This window comes from Citrus sinensis, chromosome 2 (assembly GCF_022201045.2).
Source record: "Citrus sinensis cultivar Valencia sweet orange chromosome 2, DVS_A1.0, whole genome shotgun sequence".
In the NCBI taxonomy this organism is placed as follows: Eukaryota; Viridiplantae; Streptophyta; class Magnoliopsida; order Sapindales; family Rutaceae; genus Citrus; species Citrus sinensis.
In genome coordinates this window covers 1,068,310-1,095,024 of record NC_068557.1, presented here as the reverse complement: position 1 = coordinate 1,095,024, position 26,715 = coordinate 1,068,310, and the positions used below count along the sequence as shown (strand labels likewise).

General features: G+C 32.5%; 2 protein-coding genes, 1 non-coding gene and 1 pseudogene across 3 annotated transcripts; 3 read left to right on the top strand and 1 right to left on the bottom strand.

The window, feature by feature from the left end:
• Positions 1-1,056: 1,056 nt before the first annotated feature.
• Positions 1,057-4,122, top strand: LOC107174216 (peroxidase E5-like). Its single transcript, XM_006492611.4, has 4 exons — positions 1,057-1,304; positions 2,080-2,271; positions 3,033-3,201; positions 3,456-4,122. The coding sequence occupies exons 1-4, from the start codon at positions 1,089-1,091 to the stop codon at positions 3,926-3,928; spliced, it is 1,050 nt and encodes a 349-aa protein (XP_006492674.2). The 5' UTR covers positions 1,057-1,088; the 3' UTR covers positions 3,929-4,122.
• Positions 4,123-5,312: 1,190 nt separating this feature from the next.
• On the top strand, positions 5,313-8,334 carry LOC102614517 (peroxidase 15-like). Its single transcript, XM_006492610.4, has 4 exons — positions 5,313-5,580; positions 6,315-6,506; positions 7,359-7,527; positions 7,713-8,334. The coding sequence occupies exons 1-4, from the start codon at positions 5,362-5,364 to the stop codon at positions 8,183-8,185; spliced, it is 1,053 nt and encodes a 350-aa protein (XP_006492673.1). The 5' UTR covers positions 5,313-5,361; the 3' UTR covers positions 8,186-8,334.
• A 4,829-nt stretch (positions 8,335-13,163) lies between these two features.
• Positions 13,164-16,083, top strand: LOC102615778 (peroxidase A2). The gene is made up of 4 exons (XR_008052442.1): positions 13,164-13,443; positions 14,387-14,587; positions 15,041-15,209; positions 15,478-16,083. It is a non-coding gene; the product is annotated as a peroxidase A2 (transcript).
• Positions 16,084-20,734: 4,651 nt separating this feature from the next.
• On the bottom strand, positions 20,735-25,758 carry LOC102616367 (formate--tetrahydrofolate ligase-like; annotated as a pseudogene).
• Positions 25,759-26,715: the final 957 nt, after the last annotated feature.

The window sequence follows — 26,715 nt, the reverse complement described above, 5'->3', positions numbered from 1 at the left end:
TATCAACAAAGTTCTTCTGACGCTCATAATTTCTCTAAGAGAACAATCATCCTTAAACATCATCTTGTAACTAAATTTTAGCACCAATCAATAGAATTGCACCTATAAAAATAAAACACAAGTAAATCACTATTATTAAGTATAAAATATCAATATTAAAAAAATATAATTTAAAATTAATACATAAATTACACTCTAACAAAATTATCCATACGTAAAATCATAATTATTGATACAAGACCATTTCCACATAAAAAGCCTCGATCTCGCATCTAAATATGTATAAGCTGACAAAATGATATTTGACATTTCGGTAAACAAATGAAAAGTTCCAAAAGGTTGAAATGAAGGATTTCGAATACGTGGAATCCACACGCCACATGCTCCGCATTCACACATACGATAAAAGAAACAGGTAAGCCGGCATTAAACAAAAGCGACTCAAGGCGTCGCCGCCCCTACCTAATAAAGGCACCATTTCAAGAATTATCAACTTAGTCCCTCTTTTCATGAATAATTACTCAGGATTTTGGATTTCATTTTAATAAGTTTTTATTCTCAAATAAGTTTGATATACATGCATTTCTAATACGTTCATTTATACTTTTTTTTAATAAAATTTTACAAACAAATATTCCTCTTTCTTATATTCTCTCCGCAAAAACGAAGGTTATTTGTAAATTTCAAGATCATTATGAAAATAAGAAATATAATTTTAAATGCACCGTAATTAGTATATTGTATTTGAAAAAAAATTAAAATTGAAGAATCTAATTGAAGACTTAAGCTTTTAAACATGAAAGAAAAAATTGAATGAAATTTAAAAAAGAAAATTAACTAGTTATTTTATTTTACTAATAAAAAAAAAAAAGACATCTACATCCATATAGTTTACTTAGATGGTCACATGGGCCACGTTAGTTTCAAAAAGAAAAAAATCACATAAACCTAATTAAGAGAATTAATAACGTAACTAACCTATTCAAACAGTGAAACGAGGAACTTCGAGGTTGCTGCAAAGTTCTAATACTAATCTGGTTTGTTTGGTTATAAATAAAGAGGCCTTTCTCTAGTAACTCTTAGACAAAATGGCTTCACTTCGTTATCTTCTCGCAGCAGCTCTTCTTGTTGCTTTTGTGCTTGAGGGATCACCATCTCAAGCTCAACTTTCTCCATCTTTTTATTCTTCCACATGCCCTAATGTATTGAACACTATCGAGGATGTGCTTAAGAAAGCTTTCTCGTCCGATATCCGGATCGGTGCCAGCCTCATCAGGCTTCATTTCCATGACTGTTTTGTTGATGTAAGCAATCTCTGCTCTCTCATTTTTCATATTCTTTACTTTATCAAGCTCTCTGTCCATGTACTTACTGATATAACATAGTTTCAAGTATGTCAATGAACAGTATCTTTATAATTTTTATGGCATTAAACAAAATATAGAGTTTTCATAAAGCCTAAGGAAGAGTTTGAATATATCATTTTATGTTCAACAACTTCCAAAACCATTTATATATATTTTCTCTTTTATCTGTCTGCTACTCATTGCATTCTTCTTCTGACCGCATATTCATGCACGTAGAGATCCTCACCCCCAACCCCAAGCTAAAAGATCTGATTTTTTCGCTTCAGCCGTACAACAAAACTTTCCTCTCTAATTTGGATGTACCGAAGACCATGTAATTCTTTTTTTATAAATAAATTTTAATATGGGGTTTTCATGCACTAAAAATTTTAATCTAGTAAAGATTTGGTCCAAAACAGGAATTAAAATCCATCTCATGGCCTCACCCCTGCTGAGTGCTTTTAATGATCATGGGTCCAATATTAATGGTGTATGGTTGAAAATAAATCACACTTGTTTTATATTCTTCCAGCCGAAAATTTAAATCAACAGGAAATCCTAGTCATAAAAACATATGTAATAATAAGACAATTTAAACAAGAAGAGTTTGCATTATTTATATAATTTTTTTGAATTCCTGTCCATAAGATAAGAAGGAATCTATCTACTTGTAAAACTAACAATACAATGGACTGTTAACATAGCAAGTTGTTAATTAATATTATTTTTTCAGGGGTGTGATGCATCGATTTTGCTGGACAGCACTAACACCATAGACAGCGAGAAATTTGCTGCGCCAAATAACAATTCGGCGAGGGGTTTTGAAGTTATTGATAACATGAAAGCTGCCGTTGAAAGGGCATGTCCAAGGGTTGTTTCCTGCGCTGATATTCTTACTATTGCGGCTGAACGATCCGTTGCTTTGGTAATGAATTTCTATTACCAACTCCTCTTCCTGGTTAATATTTTACGCTTAGAAGTAAATTAATATGGGTATCAGAATAAGTTAAGAGAATAATGGTAAACCTTTGCAGTATTAATGTAATTTTTAACTATTTTTTTCAATTAATAATAACCCCTATAAATTTAACGTGTTTTTATATTATTTTTTCAGTTAATTAAATAACCCGTGAGTTCAACTTTACCCTTAGAAGAATACATTAATTAAATAATTATTTACATAGAACAATGTGCAAGATCTGGGTCCACATGTTTAGCCTTTGCTAGTTTTTTTGACAAAATTGTCTATGTTTAGCCTTTACTAGCCTTTGCTAGTTATTGCATCTGCTATTCAACGACAAAATTGTCCCACCATGTGGAAATTGATTTAAGTGAAGGGATTCATCCTTGGACCCATCATTTTTAAATTCGGACGATGTGGTGGACTCCATTATTTAAAAGGGGTGATTTATTGACTATGGTGCATTAGCTACACTGTATGGTACCAAAATTGCTACACGTATGGCAATATAGTGAATATTGACGGATAAATTGTTACCGACAGCGAGACACTTTTTACTGCGCTGGTGCATCGTAGTAGCAAGGCCTTAGTTTTAAACTTAAAAGTTTTCTTCTTTTGTTATACGACAAAGTTTTGATTCAACGGCTAGCAAATTAAATAGTCCGCCCCAAACGCACATCTCTTAAGATTATTGCTGATTTTGAGTGAATGGCTCTTGGTTACAGTCAGGGGGTCCGTCATGGGCAGTTCCATTGGGAAGAAGAGACAGCAGAACGGCAAACAGAGCTCTTGCAAATCAGAATCTTCCAGGACCATTTGATACTCTTGATGAGCTCAAATCTAGTTTTAGAAATGTTGGCCTCAATGACAAGCTTGATCTTGTTGCACTCTCCGGTAATTATTAATTGCTTCTACATCCTTTTAGTTACTTGAGTAAAGTTATGAGAGTAAACTTTTAGGAGTCAAAACTGCCTGCTACTAGTAACTCATACTCAAAAGTTAATTCACGAAATGAGTGTTGGTGCCTTAAATTTATATTTACTTAACTCCAAATTTAAATAATATCCCTAACAATAAAATTATCATTATTGTTCCTCGTATGTGAATTCAGTAAAAATAACAAAGATTTGGTCATGCATGTTTTTCAGGAGCACACACGTTCGGAAGGGCTCAGTGCCAATTTTTCAGGGGCAGATTATACGATTTTAACAACACTGGCAAGCCAGACCCAACCCTAGACGCAACCTTCTTACAACAACTGAGGAAACTATGCCCACAAGGTGGAAACGGCGGCGTTCTTGCTAATTTTGATGTCACGACACCTGATGTTTTCGACAACAAATACTTCTCCAATCTTAGAGGCCGCAAAGGCCTTCTGCAGAGTGATCAAGAGTTGTTTTCGACTCCTGGTGCCGATACCGCTGCCATTGTCGAGGACTTTGGGAGGAACCAGAATGCTTTCTTTAAAAACTTTGTGACCTCAATGATAAGAATGGGAAATTTGAAACCACTGACAGGAAATCAAGGGGAGATTAGATTGAACTGCAGGAGGGTCAATGGAAACAGTAATATTGCAACAAGATCATCATCATCAGAGGGTGATTTGGTCAGCTCTTTCTAAATAAGCTAGCTTGCAGCATATGCGCGAGAGTTTTTGTGCTTAACAAACTCAAATTTAATCTGATCGTTTTGCCTGAAACATGTTATGTACTTTCAAATAAATTAACGATCAAACTTGAGTTTAATCTAATGGTCTTGTCTGAAAGATGTTATGTATTTTCAAATAGATTAATTAAACTTTTGTTTGTGTGTTCACATCCTGCTTTCTACACGTAATTTTGTTTATTATTTGTTTTTTTTCAACATCATCAATGTCACGTTTTAACCAATAAAAATTATGTATACATGTGGCTTCTGCCGTAGGCTCACCGCTAAGAATTAATATTAGATCGGACAGAAAAGTCTATGAATCTAAATTTATTTGTCGAATGATACTTTCGTTCTCTTAGAAATTTTTTTCATCATTCGAGTCTCTTATTATTTTTTCGTTTCATCCATGACATTTAAATCAGTTTTCTCTTAAACTTAATTACGTGCCTTTTATCTTTTATAATCTAAGAGAACAAAGATGAATTTGTCTGTTAAGGAATTTACCTTACATCAGTTAATTAAAATAGTTACAACTCTGAAATTAATTTTTAATATGAATTACGTAACAATCACTAGCTATAGGTATAATATATAGAAGTCATAGGCAAAATGATATTTCAGTAAATAATAATTAAAATTCCGAAGGGTTTCGATTTGTGGAATCCACACGCTAAAAGAAATAATATTAATCAGAGGCCAAGGCCCCGGCCACGGCCCCGGCCACGGCCGCCACCAAACAAAGGCACCATTTCATGAATTATTAACTTTAAGTGGCTTAGATTCAACCACTCACGTGGGTGAGGACTGAGGAGAGTTTTGGTTTCGTTTCTGTAAATACTATAAATAAATAAATAAAACAGCAGGGAGGATCGGTACGACTTCAAAAATATGTGGAGAAAAATATGCTTTCACTAAAACGTTGGGAAAAAATTAATCGTGTAATTATTTCATCATACCATTTTACGTTTTCTGTTTTGCATTTTACATTTTCTTTTTCACCGACATCAAAAATGGGTTCATAATTTGCAGCCACCAAATAAGTTCACGTTTAAAACTCAACTAATAATTTTAAAAAATAGATGGGCCTCACAAATCTTTAATTTTACTAAATTCTTTCAAACAAACTATCAAATACATTACTATTTTTATTTAAAACATAATTATTTTAAAATTAGTTACCCAACTTATTTTGAAATTTACCAAAAACAATTTATTTCTATATTAAAATAGAAGTACAAAAACACCCACAATAAGCTACTATACTTTATTTTAAAACAGTTGACTTTTACAATATACAATGTGAAACTTCTTGGTTGTTGGCAAGTTCTAATCCTGTTTGCTTCAGATTATAAATAGTCATGCAGGAGAGTTATGGATAGCTCTCACTCTCACTAACCTCTTCAAATGGCCACTCTGCGTTATCTTCTTGCAGCTGCTCTTGTAGTTGCTATTGCTCTTGAGGGATCATCACCATCTCAAGCTCAACTGTCTCCCTTTTTTTATTCTTCCACATGCCCTAATGTAACCAACATAATTCGAGGGGTGCTTCAGAAAGCTTTCTTGTCCGATATTCGTATCGGTGCCAGCCTTATCAGGCTTCATTTCCATGACTGTTTTGTTAATGTATCAATCTCTAATCTTTGTTTTTTTCTTCTATTTACTATATATTGATATAACATATATAGTATATATATATATATATATATATATATATATATATATATATATATATATATATTCTCTTTAGTGGCTTTAAACAAAATATAGTTTTACTTAAAACCTAAAGAACAGTTTGAATATGTCATTTTTAAAAATCCAAAACCCTTTTTATATATCTTTTTTTTTAATTGCTTTTACTTGTATGCTGCTTGTGCATCCTTGTTCTGCCCGCATATTCATAAATTTAAAGAGACTTTTTCCCCCTAAAAGATCTGATTTTTTCAATTCATAGGACGATTTTTTCCTTTCTAATTTCGATGCACCGAAGGCCGTGTAATTTTTCAAAAAGACACTTATATATGTGATTTTCATACATTAGAAATTAAAATCAAATAAAGACTTAGCCTAAATCAAGGATTAAAATCCTCTAGTGATCTATTTCTTGTTGAGTGCTTTTGATGATGCCTTGAGTCTATTATTAATATAGTTTAAAATTTAACTACTCCAACTGAAAAGCTTAAGTCGGGAGTAAATCCTAGTCTTGAAAACATATTTGACGATAAGACAATTACAATAAGAAGAGTTTGCGTTACTTTTTATTTATTTGTCATGAGATAAGAAGGAATCCATCAACTTATTAAATTAACGATACAACGACACTTAACATGACAAATTATTAATTAACAATATCATTTCAGGGCTGTGATGCATCAGTTTTGTTGGACAACACTACAACCATAGACAGTGAGAAATTTGCTGCGCCAAATAATAATTCGGCGAGGGGTTTTGAAGTTATTGATCAGATGAAAGCTGCCGTTGAAAAGGCCTGTCCAAGGGTTGTTTCCTGTGCTGATATTCTCACTATTGCAGCTGAACAATCTGTTGCTTTGGTACGAATTTTTATTAACAACTCCACTTCTTTAATAATAAAATAATTAGGGTAATTATCCATCAACCACTTGTTCTTTTGTATTATTTAAAAAATATTTAATTTTTTTTGCTGAATTCTATTCGAATTATATTATTTTGCACATATACACTTCCGTCTCCAAATTGTTAAGAGAACTCATGGAATATTGTATAAATGACTTTTTATCCCCAAATGTAAAATAACAATTATTCATCGACTACTTTTTTTTCACATTTTTTTGAAAAATATATAATTTTTTTTTTTTTTGCTGAACTCTACTTAAAGTTATATTATTTTGCACGTCCACTTTTGTTTTTTCGTCGTGAAATGATAATTTTACCTTTATGATATTAAAAAAATTCTAAAAAAAATATTTTTTAACAAATTAAAAAAATAAGTGATACGTGGATAATTACTCAAAAAATAATTCTCACGGAAAAATGGAAAAATTTTGAATCCACGTTTTTATTCTTGCATTGTTGCATGTGCATTTCAACGAGAAAACTACAAAAGTCTAAGATGTCATTGTCCTACCACGTGGTAATTGATTTAAAAGTTGTGATGGGATTCGTCATGGAACCGATCACTTTTAAGATCCCATCGTTTTCAACTATGACGTTGGATTTCATTACACGACAAAGCTTGATCCAAAATTTTATGGCGACGTGATAAGACTACCACATTATTAGCCAAATGATCCGACCCAAACACACACAAATTGAAAGCCCGAAAGATTAATTGTCTATTTCTGATTTTGATAAAATTTGCTTATTATACATCTCTTAAGTTTATTGCTGATCGTGAGTAATGAACTGAATGGTTTTGGTTACAGTCAGGGGGTCCTTCGTGGACAAATCTATTGGGAAGAAGAGACAGCAGAACAGCAAACAGAACTCTTGCAAATCAGAATCTTCCATCACCGTTTGATACTCTTGACAGGCTCAAAGCTAGTTTTAGAAATGTCGGCCTCAACGATAATTTTGATCTTGTTGCACTCTCCGGTAATTATTTTGCTTCTCGCCCTTTAATTTTAAGTAAAGTTATGAGAGTAAATTTTTAGAGGTCCAGGATTCCACGTGGAGCGGTCATCTAAATAAAGGTAGTCATGCTACAGCAAATTATGTTATTATCACTAAGCGAATTATAATATTATTCCTTGTATGAATAGAGCATGTATAATTTTCAGGAGCTCACACATTTGGAAGGGCTCAGTGCCGATTTTTCAGCGTAAGATTATTCAATTTCAACAACACTGGCAATCCAGACCCAACCCTAGACGCAACCTTCTTACAACAACTGAGGCAACTATGCCCACAAGGTGGAAACGGCAGCGTTCTAACAAATTTAGACGTCACAACACCTAATGTTTTCGACAACAAATACTTCTCCAATCTCAGAAACCGCAAAGGCCTTCTGCAGAGTGATCAAGAGCTGTTTTCGACTCCCGGTGCCGATACCATTGACATTGTCAATGTCTTTCGCAAGAACCAGGCTGCTTTCTTTAAAAGCTTTGTGACTTCAATGATAAGAATGGGGAATTTGAAGCCACTGACGGGAAATGAAGGGGAGATTAGATTGAACTGCAGGAGGGTCAATGGAAACAGCAATATCGTAACAAGATCATCATCGTCAGAGGGTGATACGATCAGCTCTTTCTAAATATGCTTGTTTACTCTTTTGTTTTTTGTTTTGTTTCTTGAAGGGAACGTGTTATGTATTCCCAATAAATTAACTAAACTCGTGTTTGTTTGTTCGCATCCTGCTTTCATAAATGAATAATAAAAGCCTCACAATTTATTTGTTTGTTAGTTTTTTTTTTTTTTGTTTTTTGCTTCAAACGCCATCGATTACATTATAGCCAATTAAAAAAATGTATGTGGCCTCTGGCATAGACGAGAAGCTAAGAATTAATCAATATATAAATCGGAGTCCGTGCCAAAGTTATTACGTTTAACCTAATTTATGCCCCCACACACAAAATACGTGAGTTTCATTAATGTGTTAGGCTCTGTTTGGTACAGCTTATTAAATAGAGTTCATAATACTAGAGTTTATAGCAGTAGATCTTATACCAATAGAGTTTTTTGACAAAAAGTCATTGGGTATTTGATTGTCAATAAAAAAAGTACTTTTAAACCATTAAACTGTGTGATATTTTTTATATTATATATTTTTTAAAAAAACTCTATAACCTCTACTCTCAAAAGCTCAAATTTTGGCTTTTGCTAATAGAGGTAAATTATCTTATTTAAGCTAAAAAAACTCTACTAAAAAAATAACCAAATACCATAAAAATTTTTAAAAAGTGCTTATACGATTAAATAAACACTTATGGCTCTTAAATAAGTCATACCAAACAGGCACTTACTGTTGTTGTGTGTGGCATAAATTACGTTAAACTCAACTTAGGGGGCTCCTATTTTAGGATAAGGATTCTTATGGTCTGATTTATTGTTGAGGAAAATATATGTAGATAATTAGTAGTTAATTAATAAACAGTGAAAATAAAAATAAATTAAAATTTATTTAAACATTATCTCTAAAATATATATAACACAATTTTTAAAAATTTAAAAAAAGATTTTAATCTATTATTTTAATCCATGTTAAAATAAAATAATTGTTCAATTAATATTATTGACTGAGACTAATACGAATCATTTTAGTTGTATATATGAAATTTTTTAGCGACTAATACGAATATTACTAATTTTGTTGATATTATAAAAATTTTGCCAACGACCAATGTGAACATTTACCAAAAGCCAGGCTAACCTTTTCTTAGACCGGTGCTTTCATTAATCTTAAAAGCTTCTTTTTGTCACTTGAGTCCCCTTAACCTGTATTGCTGTTAAAATAATAGGAGGAAAAGCACATTATTGGACGATAAATGTGATTTTTAAAATTCAAATTAATTGATAACAATTTAATACAGAGTAATGATAGCTAATCCACGGGGAAAAAAAAAAGAAAAAAGAAATCATATATGGCAATATTAAAGTTGCTATCAAAGACTAAAACTATGCGTATATAAGAGAAGTATATTAAGATTAATTAGTCAAATATTTTGGATTTCAAAAAAGAAATCTCTCTATAGTTCTTACATTAATTCATTATTTTTGGACAAATGGACAAAAATTATTCAATGGCCTAAGAAAAAGTCTCAAATATTCATAGGAGTCTATGTACAAGGTATGTGTCTCTGATCTAAGAAACACTAACAATGAACCTTGAATAAATAATTCATCAGAGTTTATGCTGACAACGTGCATTCATTGACTTTGTTATATGCAAGTTCTCTACTCCTAGATATATGTTCATAGTCAATAAAAATAAGGCAACTTTAAGTTAAGACATGTGCTTCATTCCATACGCAAGGGCTCATTTGGTTAGGCTTGTATGGCGAAAACAAGGAGTAGGAATCGAACCACTCTCAGATACAAACTTTTTCTTTATTGTATTTTTCTTTTTAAAGAATCATTTTAATTTGGGTCGTTCTCTGAGGTTGAATGGGTAGCATAATAAACCAAATAAATAAATAAATAAAACAAAATTATAATAAATTAACAACACATCACTCCACATGGCATTGCAATATCTCAGTTACATGTGCATATTATTTAGAATAAGATCCTTAAATTAAGGTACCCTCGTCACTGCACCCAAAAACATTAATTTACTTATAATTGATGATTAAATAATTGTTTTTAAAATGCCCTTTTGATACGTAGCAAATAATTAATGCAATTAGATAAATTTCAAGACGTGCAGAAGACGTCGTTTTCTTCTTCTTTTTTTCTTTTTTTTTAAATAATTGTCGGTGAAGGGTACCGTTAGGCCTAATTATCTTAAAAATAATTTCGTATTAAAAATAATTGTCGGTGAAGAGTACCGTTAGGCCTTGTTTATCTTCAAATTACTAAATAAAATCAAGGTTAAGACTAAGTTTATAAAAATTCTATGTCACGGAAACACTGTATCTTTCGGCTTACACTTCCTAAATTATTTGTTACAAATTCCAAGTCTTTGGTCCCATGTTCTAATTTTTTATTTTTTTAGTAACGAGAGAGCCACAAATTTTTATATAAATTTATTTTGTATAAATTTATGTGGCATAATAAGATTGGTTGAATTAAATATTACTTATCCCACATGATTTGTTTTTATTATTTTATATTTTTATTTAACTAATGAATTAATATCACGTCAGTTTGTACAAGATACATGTATATAAGAGTTTGTAATTGTATCATCATTCTTATTTTTTGGAATTACATCTTAATTACAATTAGATTATGTAATAAAAACATAATGTGTAACAAAAAAATTTAAAAATAAAAAATAATATTATTATAACATATAACGATTATATGATGAGAGTCCTTAAGTTATATATAATGAAACTTATACATATTCACATAAATAATGAATGATGTAAAATTTATTTATTGTTTATACTAGTGATTGACGTAAGTTGTCGTTAATATAAGTTTCCACTTGCCTGTGTATGATCATCTGGACCGGAGAAAGAAAAGTGTTGCTTCATAATTAATTAATTAAGCTAACGTCCTGTCCCGGCAATTGACTTGACTTGATGGAAAGTTTAAACTTTGAAGTTGCCTGACATTATACATCTGTAAATTAGCAGCCAAGGACCCAAGGCACGTGATCACTCTATGTTCAAAGTTGCATTTGTTTCTTATTTCGTCACTTTATTCACCGGACAAGAGCTCAAATCAGTTCACGCTTTATTTGGTATGTAAAGGTTTTAAAAGGTTTACCCAGAATAGTTTTTTTTCTTTTTATGCTAATAATACAATCAGATATTATAATTACATATTAAAATTATAAATTTACATACATTAAATTTTATTAAATATTTATTCAGATTATCTATTCTCATATATATTCAAAAGTTGTTCGCTCTACCAAATTATCTAACTTCACAAATATTCGAGAGATATTCGATGATTATTTATTCCATTCACATTTTATAAAAGAAAAAAATTATAATTAATTTCAATGAATCAAATTTAATTAAGGGAGAATCCTTAAAAGACTCAAACTGATACTTTCACAAATATTCATAAGTATGAGAGTAAGCAATCCATCACTCAGTTTAAGGGCAAGCGGCCTATCCAAAAGATCTTTAAATATTATATTATATTTATTTATTATTTATTAAGTGTATCTATATTGTTATAATTAATTGAAATATACATGTGATAAGAAATGAATGGAAAAAACGTGCGTTCCATGCCAAGACTTTTTCCTACTAATGCGCGGAGAAAGTTAGAAAAGAAAAAAGAAAAAATAGCAAACACTAGCTAAGCTTTTTGAAAAGCCTTCTCTAACAAAAAAACGTACATAAGTTTATTTTGAGGAAAAAAATGATTAGTATTAAAAAAAAAGCTTTCATAAGTAAAAGCTATATAGATTTATTTTTAAATAGCTTTACTTATGAAATTTTCAAGTTGGTATTTTATAATTTCCATTTTGAAAGCTAACAAATAAGCTTGTAGACTCTAAATTCAAGTTTTGCCAACGGTCCGGATACCGTGCACATGGTTTTCTCCTTTGCTAAAACAGGAGTAAATGAATTTTCTCACAATAGATCCACATTCCTGCAAAAAGACAATATCAGATAAAGAACGGTGATCAATTAATTTAAGGAGCTTAAAGAAAGGCTTCTTAGATTTAAAAAAATAATAATAATAATAAAGAAGGGTCAAAAAAACTATTTTACCATTTCCAAATGATGTCCTTAATTCAACTAGGGGGGAAAAAAAGAAAAAAAAAACTACAATTCTCCAAGTTTGAATTGATAAGATTGGAATGTGGAATCAACACGCCCACATCTTCCAAAGTTACTACTGGCCACATATTCTATCTTATCATTATATATTTATATCACCATCAAATAATTCATGACCTTATATATTTATCTTTATAGACAACGAAACTCTTGATATATCATAAATAGACATTTTGGCGTGGTTAGACATTTAGTCCGTTTTGGGCTATTTTTTTTTTTAAATATATTTGAAGTTCTTTGTAAAAACGATAATAAAAAGAATTTGACTATATTTATATTTAATAAAATGTGTATAGTTTAGTGATAAGAACTTTTTTTTATAATTTTAAAGTCTTTGGTTCAAATTTCTACAACTATAAAAAAATATATAAATAAATAAATTGAGTTAAATAAACAGTGGAAAAAAATCAAATTCCTCCAAATTGAATTAATTTTTTTGAATAAAGCCTCCCCACCCCCCATTCAAAATCAAACTGACTGGGTCCGCATTTATGCACGTTGGCATTTTAGAAATAAACTTCCAAGTCCCTTTTCATCAGTGAAATTAATATTATCTATTTATATAGAGAGAAGCGAATTAATATACAACGAGGTGCTTATTTCCATCCAGCCATTAGATGAAATTTACATATATGGAAGAAGGTTTAAATGTCAATTTCTAAACGGTGGAGATCCTGTTGTCAACTGGGACAAACTTTTGAAGTCTTGCGTAACTTTTTCCACCTAATTGAATTAACATTAACTAGCGGATTCAATCGTACAGCTCAATCTTTCCTAATCTTCATATTAGACTTTTGTGAAGTACTCAAGTTATATAAATAAAGAGCCACCAGCCATGCAAGAGTACTCCTTAGACAACACTCACTAATTTCTCTTCAAAAGGAAAATGTCTCCTCTTCGTTATCTTCTTGCAGCAGCTGTCCTTTTCGCGTTTGTGCTTGACGAATCATCATCTCAAGCTCAGCTTACGCCAGATTTTTACAACACCACATGCCCTAATGCATCAAACATCATTCTGGGTGTTCTTCAGAATGCTTTCAATTCCGATATCCGAATCACTGCCAGCCTCATCAGGCTTCATTTTCATGACTGCTTTGTCAACGTACTTGCTCTTTCATTTTCTACTGGCATAAAATGAACTTACTTTTTTTTTGGGCTTTTTTTTTTGTGGCATTTAAAAATTAATTGAAGGCTTTTTTTTTTTAATTTTTTTTAAGAACCCCATGAGAAATAAACTTTTCTTTGGTAGTTTACTCGGCTTATGAGTTTAATTACTCATTTTCCTTCATATTCCTTTTATGACTGATAAATTTTTACTCGGTTTTTAGAGCAAAGTAGATCGAGTTCTAGACCAGCTTTCAATGGAAACAAGGCCTTGTATTTTCTATGTTCTTTCATCTTAGTATGCAGAACAATTCTTTGGAAAGAAAAATATCAAGATATCGGATTTGATTAGAAATTGATTTCCTAACAGGCCGTGATTACAAGTATCCCAAAAGTATTGTAGTCTACAAATTTGGCACCGTTGAATGGCCAAATTTTGTTGATTTTATTAATTTTTTTAATTATTTATGCCAGGCTCCAAATTTTTTTATTTATCACTTAGATTAAATTTACTGTCGTTGAGCTGAGAAGTTTTGCCTACGTACACCGAACCGCATATTGAGTGTCTTGATAGTATTCACTCGCACATTTTCATTCTTGACTTTTGTAACATAAAATGTGTGGGATTAAAGGAATTAAAACCTACAACCTATTTCAAAAATACTTTATCTTTTTTCAAAAATACTAATCTTTAGTATCGGAGCTTTTGGCACATCATGGAAGAAAAGTCAAATGTCATATATTGGACAAAGGAAAATTTAAAAATAAAAAAAACGTGTAAGTTCTTTGTGGTCTTTAAGTTAGGAAGCTATCAATATAGCTAACAAAGTCTTTGCAGTTTTTGGGACCCAAAACAACGACACATGATATCCCCTCATTAGTGAGTTTGTAATTCTTTTTTTCTGTCGGCATTACAATTATTTATTAATAATTTTTTGTAGGGCTGTGATGGGTCAATCTTGCTGGACAACGTTGCCAATGATACGAGCATAGACAGCGAGAAATTTTCGATGGCAAATAATAATTCAGCAAGAGGTTTCGAAGTTGTTGATGCCATGAAAGCAGCCCTTGAGAGTGCCTGTCCTGGCATTGTTTCCTGTGCTGATATTCTTGCCATTGCTTCTGAACAATCCGTCAATTTGGTATGCATTCTACTGCTAGCCAACATAATTCATTCATCCGCTGCGAACAATCGTACTTTTTAAGACTACAGACTCGTTCTGAATCGTATAATTGATTATAATTAGAGACCTTGCTAGCTAACCATAGCTAATTATTGCAGTCTAGTTAATTCCAAACTGTATTCATGCAATTTTAAGGATTATTCATTAAGAGAAACAGGGTCTGGAACCAACAATTAGTTGAATAGTAAAAAGTTAAAAAGATTGCTTTCTAAAATTTTTTGAGCCCACATATTTGGACTACTGCATAATATATTTTATTAAGATAGAATCCCGGCGTAAAACTAAATTCTTGTATATGTTAGTAGATTTGTAATTTTGGAAACAAAAAATTATAATAATAGTAAGTTAATAAATAAAACAAGTTAATCTATTGCTGATTTTGAGTAATGAATTGAATGGTTTTGATTACAGTCAGGTGGTCCTTCATGGACAGTTCCACTGGGAAGAAGAGACGGCAGGACAGCGAACAGGAGCCTTGCAGATCAGAATCTTCCAACACCATTTCAGACTCTTGATTTGCTCAAAGGCAGATTTACAAATGTCGGTCTCAACGACAATACTGATCTGGTTGCACTCTCCGGTAATATACTATTATCCTGTTCTTCCTAAATGCTAATGATTCGCGTCTTTTAATTAAATCTGCGGTTCGTTGGGAGCTTATGAAATCACAAGCTGTCAACTAAAAGTACTTGAAATAATTAGTTATAGTATATGTATAAAAGTTTACCAACCATTTCATCATTTATTGTGCTTTTAAAATTAGATTAAAGACAGAAAGTCTATTTGAAAAATTATACTAAAACCAAAGTCTAATTCGTGTAAATCATTTGTATGAATATGTTTTTCAGGCGCTCACACTTTTGGAAGGGCACAGTGTCAATTTTTCAGCCAAAGATTATTCAATTTCAATGGAACTGGCAATCCAGACCCAACGCTGAACGCAACTCTCTTAGCACAACTGCAGCAGCTGTGCCCGCAAGGTGGCAATGGCAGCGTCCTAACGAATCTTGATCTCTCAACACCGGATGGTTTTGACAACGATTATTTCTCCAATCTTCAAGCTAACAATGGCCTTTTACAGAGTGATCAAGAGCTGTTTTCGACACCCGGCGCCGATACCATTCCCATTGTCAACAACTTTAGCAGCAACGAAACTGCTTTCTTTGAAAGCTTTGCGGTTTCTATGATCAGAATGGGGAATTTAAGCCTTCTAACAGGGACTCAAGGAGAGATCAGGTCAAACTGCAGAAGGGTTAATGCAAACAATTTATCAACCAGATCATCATCAGATGGCGGTTTGGTCAGCTCTATCTAAATCATGAAAGCATAAAATAAAACTGTGTGAAGTAGTTTTGCTGTTGAGAGTTTGTGGGTAACAAACTCATGTACCTTGTCTCGTGTTTGTCCTAACAATATTTTCAGAATCTGAATAAAATTATGAGCCCGTTTGGAAATGGTAACTTTTAAAGTAATTGTTATTAGCTATGTTGTAAAAATAATCAGCTGTGAAGAAAATCAATTAAGTATTTAGTAAATTTTGTTTTCAAAAGTACTGCGAGTTTTAAAAACAGTTTAATATTATTGTTAAACTACTGAAAGAAAATAAATGACTAAAATGTACATAATGTAGGATAATATATTATTTTTTATTTTTTATCTTAAAATAATTGATAATTAAATTTATAATATAGTGAAACGAATTTAATAATAATTCGACCACAAATTGATATTAATGAATTATAATAAAAATTTATTAAAATATTAATTTTGTTTCCAAATTGAATAAGGATAATTTTGGGTTTGTGTGATAATTTTAAGAATATTCATGGAATTGTATTAAAGGATCAAAATAATTCTCAAAATCAAAATTTAAAAACTACTCTTTTCTTGTTTTTTAAAATTAGTTGTTGGAGGGGTTGACAAAAGTGATTTTGCTTTTTTTTTTTTACCAAATACTAAAATTAGCTTTTAAATTTTTAAAATTACTTTTAAACCTCCCAAAAGCAATCTCAAATGGACCTATAGCGTGTATTGACATGCGTAGTCACACTGTATATTTTATTTTTTTGGTTGACTCACGTTACACCGTTATAAATTATAAGTTGCATTTATAAGCTTTTCACTATACTTCACAAGTATTTTTGTCATGTACACTTACAAGTTTTTCTTGTAAGACATGAGATGAAAGAGTTGTGAGTTCAACCCGTGACTTGTGAAATGCAACCAACAATTCCTTCAGTTCGATCAAAAACTTATGATGGTGTATCGTTGGAATCAATCCTCATCTCATAACCAAGACATATAAGCACGATGCCCACATACAACATCAGTACCTTTGATTCCCAGACCTTAAAGGAACTATACAGAAGGAAAGCATGACATCAAAATTAGTTTCAGTCAGCCTTACAATTGTTATACGTTTTACTTGTCAAAAATTTTCTTGTCTTTGATCACAAGTTTTTCATTATATTTCTAAAATTATTAAAACACTAGTGGCGAGCAGATCACTTGTAGTCATTCCCGTAAAACTTGTGGCCTTACACACAGGATAGTTTTCCCTTGGTCTCTTCGTCAAGTGAATTGAATTGTCTCAATCTATCAATTTCAAATTAATTAAGGGCTTTTTTGGTATTAATGTTTTAAGCGGTTGGAATAAAAAATCAGAATTATGTAATAAAAATCGGTAATGTAATGTGAATTTTAAATAATAATTTTAATAAAAATAATAAAAATATCATATCTTTCTCACTAAAAAAATTTATGATAAAATTAACTAAGCTTTCAAACCACAATAATAATTATTTATCAAATATTTTAATATTATAATTTTTAAATTACAACTATCCAAATATAATTCCAAACATACTCTACCTTTGTCACAATCAGTATTAAATTCTATAACTTATCAATATCCTTGAACTACACGTTTTACCGAAAGGGACCAGTTGTTAAATTCAATTTCAAATACTATCGGGCCCTACCAAGATTTTGAATAACAATTCTTCCGATTACTCTAATCAAAAGGCTTAATGAGCCTGGTATCAGTAAAGAGTACAAAGAAAAATAAGTGGACGATCTTGGCCACATAACACAACTTAGAAAAACGTTAGCATCAACTATAAAGAAAGTACGGACTTTAAGCAGTACGTAGCTGATAACTACAAAAATAAAAATAAAAAATAAAAAAAATTCATGAACTTGTTATATACTATGAAGCTAAAAATATTGTATCGGAATTTATTACTTATTAATGGTTTTGTAACTAGACACCGGCAACTAGTTGAAGTCCGAAGTGCACGCATCAACCTTTTTTTTTTTTTTTTGAAGTCTGTTATACACAGATATTACTGACATTGCATCAGACATTAGAATTAATATTTACAATCATACTATATAATTGGGACCACCACCATACATTGACACACTGAAGTATATGTCCAGATATTTTAAATTATCTCTAATATTCGAGGGGTGCTTGCTCCACTCATATTTCATAAGGGAGATACTGTCTTCACTCAATTAATTGATAATTTATGAAGAACTGAAACTAACCTCCATAATACTCTTATAGAGACTTGAACCCTTACACTCAACATTGTAAATATAAAGCTTCTCCCATTGAACCAAAGGCCTATTGATTTGCACGCATCAACTTTAATTTGCTGTGCGCAAATTCTAGATGCGTTATTTATTAGTCAATGGGATAGGAAAGTAACATAAAGTCATTTTCATTGGAGTGTGGTCTGTGCAAGCCAAGGGGGACCATGACTCCTGTTTCAATACCTAATCTACCAAACACCGAGATTGGAACTTTATTATTATTATTATTATTCACCTGTTACATGACCATTTAGATTTAAGGTGCTTTGAATTATGCCAACCACCCGACTGTCGAGTGGCTGTTGTCCTTGGTCCCTGCCCTCAAAATCAGGATGCTTTAATTTAGAAGTAAGACGACCTGCTGCTTTTTTGGACTCAAATTTGTATGTTATGTTTGGCCGACACTCACTGTCCTCAAGCCCGGCCGTAGGTCCACCACTGCCCTTTCAGATTTTCAGATGTTATTTTTGTAATTGTTTTATAATATAAAAGTATTTAATTTTTTTGTAAATAATACTGTAGTCATTCTCGAGTCTTATTAAGCTTAACCTTTAAGGTGTGAGCTTACCAAGACAAGCTCTTCACATTACATGATAAAAAAGAACATCAATCCTCGTCAAGGATGGCAAAATGCCCGCGCATGGTCCGGCTGGTAGCATTTGATCTTTGATATCTTAAATATGCAACAATTCAAGTATTGCCTATATGAAGAATATAAAAAATTTGTATCTCAACTTCTGTCATATTTAACGTGTTATTTCGCTGACATGGTAAACACAAAACCTGCACACTAATCAAGGAATAAAAATTCAAGACGACCTAACATAAGGCAATTATGGATGGGTATCAAATCAGTTGGGATGCGGGCATCATTGGTAAATCAAAGCAGCAAAGATGAAACCAGATTTATTCTCTCGGTTCTTTTGTGTTCGATTCTTATTGACACAGCATATAGCACAGGTGCACGAAGTGTACAAATCGAGGTAAAAATAACAGCAATGGGGTGGGAGGAAGCCCTTATCGGAGAAAAATCAATTTTTTTTTTTAATTTTTATAAAAAATTTTAGGATCAATTCATACCATACATAAGAATTCGTAATTTAGAAAATCATACCTTGATAATTTAATTTGACTTTTTTACTGAATTAATTTAGGCTCTCATATCACGATCCGTCACCACCACTCCTATTAGATCACGATATGTCACCAATGATCTTTCAGGTTATGATTCAAGTTTGATTTGCACTTGACGTGTGAGTGCCTTTATCACCACTAAAAGCAACTAGCAAGAGAATATTCCTCTCAAAATTAGAGAGAAATTTTTTTTTTCTCTAATCTGTATAATGTGGCTGTCTCTTTTCTTTTTTAAAAAAAAACAAGCACTTTTATATCTCTATTTGGTGGAAAATAAGACTCCATATTTATATATTTTTTAATTCTATTAAATAACATTTGATTTAAATTAAAAAATAATAAAACCAAAAGTGGCGTTACTTGTTCTTGAGTTATAAGGGGCCAACTTATAAAATAGCACAAGACTTCTTACATACAAGCAAATTAAATGGAGTCTCCCACTAAATAATATATTTAGACTTTTAACTCAAATGACTAGTTATCTTTCTTATTAATCCAGTAGCGGCACAGTCAATTAAATGAGCTAACCCGGGGATTATTTAGGTAAATACAATAGTGGCTATAATAATTAGGCTTGTAATTAAATTAGCCTAATTATTTAATTCTAAATCTACTCCACTAAAAAATTGGAATTGACCTCCATAATTGTATGCTATATAGGATAGTGTTTTCGAATAATAATTTGATCCATGCCACATTGATTTCTTTACTGCATAATCTTCTGTACTACATCGTTAATTAAATCGATATCTCAACTGTCCAATCAATTTAATTGCATCTTGTTCCTTGATACTTATTGATTTTCTCTAATGATCATTTTCAACATACTAAATATGTTGACACACTCTGCCCAGAGAATTATATGATCAAGTGCCGAAAACCCATCAAGAGATATGTTGTACAAATTCTATATTGTTAATCTATGCCTCTAATACTCATAATTGCTCCCACAAAGATACCGGGTAATATTGACTATAAGTGTATGTTGTGTCCATTGGTAACTCAAATTGAATAACAATTACAATCATAAAATCATAACTAACTCAAGATTAAGATTACAGTAAAATCAATGCATATGAGATTTAATAAGTCTGACGGTTATTACAAAGTTAATTAAATCTCATATGTGATTTTGTTCAATGTAATCGTACTACATCAATAAATTCACACATGATCAAAATAAATCGTTCAATGAATTTATTACAGTCTATACCTAAATAAAGTGTCCAGCTTTATTTATCAACTGCGAAATTAATTTATTTAATCATAAGATAACTTATATTTATATTTTTTGTGAATCCACATAGTAATCACATAAACACATAAAATATGATTAAATGAATTTTACTCAAAATATTAATGCAATTAAGATACTTGAATAAAATATATCATTTATTTTATTAATCAAAAAATTATTTATTATAATTAAATAAACACATATGCTTTTAAACATCATATTTTCGCAACAGCCCTCAGCTCAGTTGTTGCTTCAAGAGCATTCGAGAACTACTAAAGAGAGCATCTTTGAGAACCACACGGTCACGGGAGTGCTTTGTGGGATCTTAAGAGAGCCCAAGAACCCTTCCAGTTGCAGTGTCGCCATCAATCTCATAAAAGCATGGCCTTGTTGGGAGACCTAGCATTGTACTTATTGTTCCAACCAAAGGATAAATGAATCCAGCCCCAATGCTAGCTCTTACATCCCTTATCGGTAAGATAAACCCAGTTGGGGCATTGTGTGAAAATGAATGCTGGGTTTTTGCCATGCAAAATGGTAAGCCAGAAAACCCTTGCCTGGTGTACATTTTGATCTGTTTCTCAGCCTAGTTGCACAGATTGAAATAATTTAAATTAGTAAACTAAGCCCTAGAATAGTTAACCAAGTTCCAAAAATCAACAAGACAGAGTAAAACCCAAACATTCTGCAGGAGACCAAAAGTTATCATAATGGTCTCAGCAAAATACACACACACACACACACACACACACGTATATATATGCGCTTTTTTCTGTAAGAGTTGCTTCCGCAACAAGATGGTAAGTGCTACCTCTATTATTTTTAGGCGTCGGCAAGAAAATAGATTTGAAATGCCACAGTAAAAGACAAAACACGCATTTTACAACTAGATTTTGCTTTCACCAACCCAAAGGAACATTTAATATTTGGTTTAACTTTGTGCTTTTTGTCAGATTGTGAAAGGATTGAATTAGTCAGACTGATGCACTTGACAATCCATGGAGAATTGATGGAACAAAGTGTGAAGCATTTACCTCCTCTGAGTACTCAACGCCGCTAGCACCATATGACCTTGCTATTGTATCTATTTTCTCTTTAATACTGACATCTGAAGGATATAAGAACTTCAATGGCTGTGTGACATTCTCACAGGCTCTTTGAACTGCAATTCCAAGGTCCACCTGAAAACCATGATATCAATAGAGCTTTTAATCAAAAGACATCAATAACCAATTCTCCCAGTTTAGTCTTATCATAAAATATGAACACCCTGAAAGGAGCCTATCTCGGAGTCATACAATAGACAGAAAAGGCACAAGTCTTTCAGATTCAAAATATGTGATTACACTTGGATTGAAAATATCTATTCCTAGTTTGCTGAGAAAAAATCATAATACAAGTCCTTAGTGGTCGAAGCAAAGGTGGACTGCAGAACATGAGAAATTCTCAGATATAGGCGGGATGTGTCAATAATTTCCAGAATCAGAAAGGCGGTGTGTAAAAGTTGTTAAACAATTCATCCTGCTCAAATTGCCTTAGAGAAATTCTGTGTAGAGACCAAATATGGGCAATGCAGATTAATGATAATTTATTTACAGTTATGTAGTTTGCAGAGGTGAAAATTGAGAAATATTTCCTTTTTGTTTGTTAGGTCTAATGGTGATAAGTCACTTACCGCTCCTTTTCCACCATGGGCATGGTGAGAACAAACAACTGCATCAAAGGCCCCAGCAGCCATTGCTGCAATTCTAACTGCATTCAGTTCTGCTTCGCTATCAGTTGCGAACATGTTCACAGCAACTACAACATTCACACCATATGCCTTTGTGTTTGCAATATGCCTGGCCAGATTCACACAGCCAGCTTCAACCAGAGCCACGTTCTCATTCAAGTAGGCATGGTCAAGAGGCTTCCCAGCAACAACTTGTGGCCCACCACCATGCATTTTCAAGGCCCTTACTGTTGCCACAATAACAGCACACTGAGGAGTTCAACCACTATATCGGCATTTAATATTCATGAACTTCTCAGCTCCAATATCAGCACCAAAACCTGCTTCAGTGACGACAATTCCACCTGGTCCAACCAATTTCAGTGCAATCTTATCAGCCACAATAGAAGAATTACCGTGAGCAATATTTGCAAAAGGACCAGCATGAACAAGAACAGGGGTTCCTTCCAGTGTCTGCATCAAAGTGGGGTTGATTGCATCCTTCATTAGCACAGTCAAAGCACCTCCAACACCAAGATCATCGGCAGTTATAGGATCACCAGCCTTGCTATTTCCAATCACCATTTTCCCAACCCTTTCTCTCGTATCAGCTAGAGAAGTTGTCAGGGCCAAAACTGCCATTATCTCACTAGCAACTGAAATATCAAAGCCTGTTTCTCTCACCATTCCCTTTTCTTCGGGGCCTTGACCAATAGTAATTTTCCTCAAGAATCGGTCATTCACATCCATAACTCTCCTCCATGTAATAGAAGCTGGGTCGATATCAAGCCTAGCAAATCTGTTAATTTCTTCTGGCGTAAGATCCTCAGGCTTGGTTTTGGAGATACCAAGTTTCCTCAGACGCCTAAACATGATGTTACTAAAGCTCCGTTCTCCTTCTTTGTTTGGTGGGCATAACCTGTTAAATAAAGCCTTATCAGATTGGCTCGCCTCATGGAATATCCTGGTGTCAATGGCAGCAGCAAGAAGATTGTTTGCAGCTGTAATTGCATGAATATCTCCTGTTAAATGAAGATTGAACTCATCCATTGGGATCACTTGACTGTAACCGCCACCGGCTGCACCTCCTCTGATTCCAAAGGTTGGTCCTTGTAAGGGTTGACGAAGACATGTAACAACCTAACAAATAAAGTTGGTAAGGATAACGCCTAAACAAATACTCAGTCAAAGTAATTCAAAGCAACTAGTCACATTCCAATTTCTGCACTGTGATAATCACTCTAAATATTCCAATCTTCTATGTTGAAGGAGGAAACAACCACAAAAACAGCTTCATCCGCTATTAAAATTACCCAGAACCATGATAGTCACTTATTCCCTTTTTTCCTTTTATTTTTGAGCTGAAAAGCTAGTTTTCAGACAAAACAAACAAAGATAATTTTTGAGATAGAAAAAGAAAGTTCAAAGTAAATATACTTGTTTGGATTTATAAGATTTAGATGGACAAAAAAGCTACGGTCATTACTAACAGGCAGTCTCTGTCTTAACTGTTGAAGATTAATAATCATTAATACCCTATTTTAAGGAACTTGACAAGCAGCTCATTCATGTAACTCCTTTAAAGCTGAATCGTGTGCTAAACTTGTTGAGCACTATCTAGTCTAAAAATTAGGGTCTTGTGTCTTTTTATGGAAGGCCTTATAGTAATAAAAGTGAACAGTTTCTTCCACCAAATCTGGTCTATTTTCATGAAATCCAGTTAGATGATCAAGTATGTTAATGTCTGAAATTTACAAAATGGTTATTCAGATTTGTACTTAGGGAAGAAGAACAAAATTTGTTCAGTTAGTTTACTCTACTATCAACAGCAGGGCATAATGAACACCGACAGTCATGTGCTGTTACAACAATAAAAGGACCCATGAACATACTCATTGAAGCACATGAATTTGTCTGTTCAATTCCCCTCATAAAAGGGACAGCTGATAACACAGATTGAATTGGCAGAACACATACATACGAAGTGATCTCACCATCTTTGGCGAAATAGTGAACAACCCACAAAAATTTGTTCAATAAAAAAAGTTGCTAGCAGAACATCAGGATTGCAAGGTGCTTTGGGCAAGAGAGAGATAAAGAGAGCTAGCTTCAGAAAGAGTTACAACTGCCTCCCCTGACCCATTCAACTTGAATAATCTTTTACTTTTGAATTTTCCAAATCAAAAACTTCTTTTTCGCAACACAACTTTCTTAACTCCTCTGATATTGGTCGTCATCAGACATAACACACAGAACTCCCAGACCAATTGAAATCACAATTTACCCCATTTTTCACCTTTCTGCAGAAGAAATTTACGGTCTTACGGCATTACCAAATACATGTTAAACTAGAAATGCAAGACATCTAGTAGAGGGATGCTGTGATTAGAATACAATGGAAGAGATTAGGAATCTTCAAACATCATTAGAGAAAACAGTTTCTTATGGAATGAATAAGTAGATGCTCCATGAGCATACAGATTTAGTTTTTATTTAACACAGAATAACAGTTATATAACAAAACCTTTCCAACTGCAAAGTACATTGTTTGGAACAGATATAGAATTACAACTAAGTGTGAGAACTGGAACTTCAATATTACACTAGACTAAATGGATTGGCAAATAGAGAAACAACCTCAATGCCTTAAAATTGTAACTATTGAAAGCTCTACCTTTTTATCAAGAAAAGCACCCAATGCTTGACACAGCCCAACAGTTGTAGTAGACTTTCCCTCTCCAAGAGGATATTGAGTAATCTCTCCCTCTCCAAGAGGAGTTCGAGTAATCTCTCCAACCACCACATAATACCCATCTGCAGATCCTTCAAGCTCATCAAGAACAGATAGCAACACCTACAAAAATCCACAACATCCATTCAACTTTACGCACCCATATTTGTTATGTTAACAAAACTAAGCACCTTAAGTTTGAAAGAAAAAATAAAAATAAAAATGAACATGGCAGTTTTTGAATCATACCCTCATCACAACAAACCAATCAAAACACAAAAATCATGTCTTTAACCATTAAGCTGAATCGACCAACTGATATAAGTTACTCAAATAAGGAAAAATAATAATAAATTTATGAATAAAAAGCTAAAAAGCAATCACCTTGGCTTTGTACTTGCCATAAAGATCATAATGGTTTGGCTTGAGGTTGAGTTCTTGGGCAATCTCAGAAATATGAAGCGGCTCCACTGAGTTTGCAATGTCTATATCTGCTGGTACTGGTGATGCCACCTGTAATTTTCTCACTGTTTTTGATGAAGCCATTAATTTTTTTCTTATAATAAATCAATTTTAGTTTTGGTTGAGTCTGTAGAATGTGTGTACTACGTTGAAGCCTTTATTAGCATAACTCTTGCATCTGAATTGGAGTCTGACGGCTAGGAAAGGGGTAATAGCACTTAGGTCCGTATCTTTTATGGTTTCTCACCTAATTACATTGTTATTCTATTTGTATAAAATAAAACCCTAATTTCGATCGACAACGGAGTACCCTTTGGTATTTAGGTGCACGTTTAATATGATTTCTCTAAAATATATTTTCCTTAGTTTAACATTTTACTTTACTTTTCTATTAAGGTATTTATAATTTTTTTTTAAGTTAAAAATTAACGTAAATTTTTATTACTAAAACGTTACTTATAGAAGCTCTTATTTAGAAACTACCAAATAAAATTCTAAGTTACATACTCTTAATTTTTAGCGTTACATTATATTAGTAAAAAAATTACTATAGTGAAATTATTTGATCGTTTTATTACGAGATGTGTTTTAATATGTATATAAGTATCCACTAATTTAGTTGATCAAATTATTTAAGATGATGATGTAATGAATATAGGATTCAATTCGAACCACATGCTGATTGTTAGTTATGCAATTCTCATGGAGAGAGTAGGGTTCTGGACCTATATGATATAAGTGAACAAACGCTCTTCCTTTATTCGTAAATATTTAAAAACTGAATGAGTTGGATGTTATTAGCTCCAATGAGGAAAGCGTTAGCGGCATAGAGCCGCGCCATTTTTTTCCCGCCTCATCCAACAAGAGAGGCGATAATATTATGCTCCGCCTCATCCAACAGTATGTGTCGGCTGTGATTTTTAATTAAAAAAAAAAAAAAAAGAATCTGATGTTGACTTCGACGGCGAGTAGATAATGCCATTATGCCACCAGTCATGTGGCGGCCGGGCACCTCCGGCTGCAATGGCCGTGGGTACTAAGCATGATGTGGCACGCGCAGTAAAATAAAAGGGTTATTTTTAGAAACCTCCTATGAGGTTTGATATAATTTTAATTAGATGGCGATATTAATTGTATTCTCATTTATTTTCTCTACCGTTAGTATACATACACGTATAACATTAGTATTTGATGGCAAAAATATAAAAGAC

Excerpts from the sequence above, each read along its gene's own strand:
- LOC107174216 (XM_006492611.4), top strand. The coding sequence starts at position 1,089 with ATGGCTTCACTTCGTTATCTTCTCGCAGCAGCTCTTCTTGTTGCTTTT. Across the intron at positions 2,272-3,032 it reads CTGAACGATCCGTTGCTTTG|TCAGGGGGTCCGTCATGGGC; the intron begins GTAATGAATTTC and ends TCTTGGTTACAG. Across the intron at positions 3,202-3,455 it reads TGATCTTGTTGCACTCTCCG|GAGCACACACGTTCGGAAGG; the intron begins GTAATTATTAAT and ends CATGTTTTTCAG.
- LOC102614517 (XM_006492610.4), top strand. The coding sequence starts at position 5,362 with ATGGCCACTCTGCGTTATCTTCTTGCAGCTGCTCTTGTAGTTGCTATT. Across the intron at positions 6,507-7,358 it reads CTGAACAATCTGTTGCTTTG|TCAGGGGGTCCTTCGTGGAC; the intron begins GTACGAATTTTT and ends TTTTGGTTACAG. Across the intron at positions 7,528-7,712 it reads TGATCTTGTTGCACTCTCCG|GAGCTCACACATTTGGAAGG; the intron begins GTAATTATTTTG and ends TATAATTTTCAG.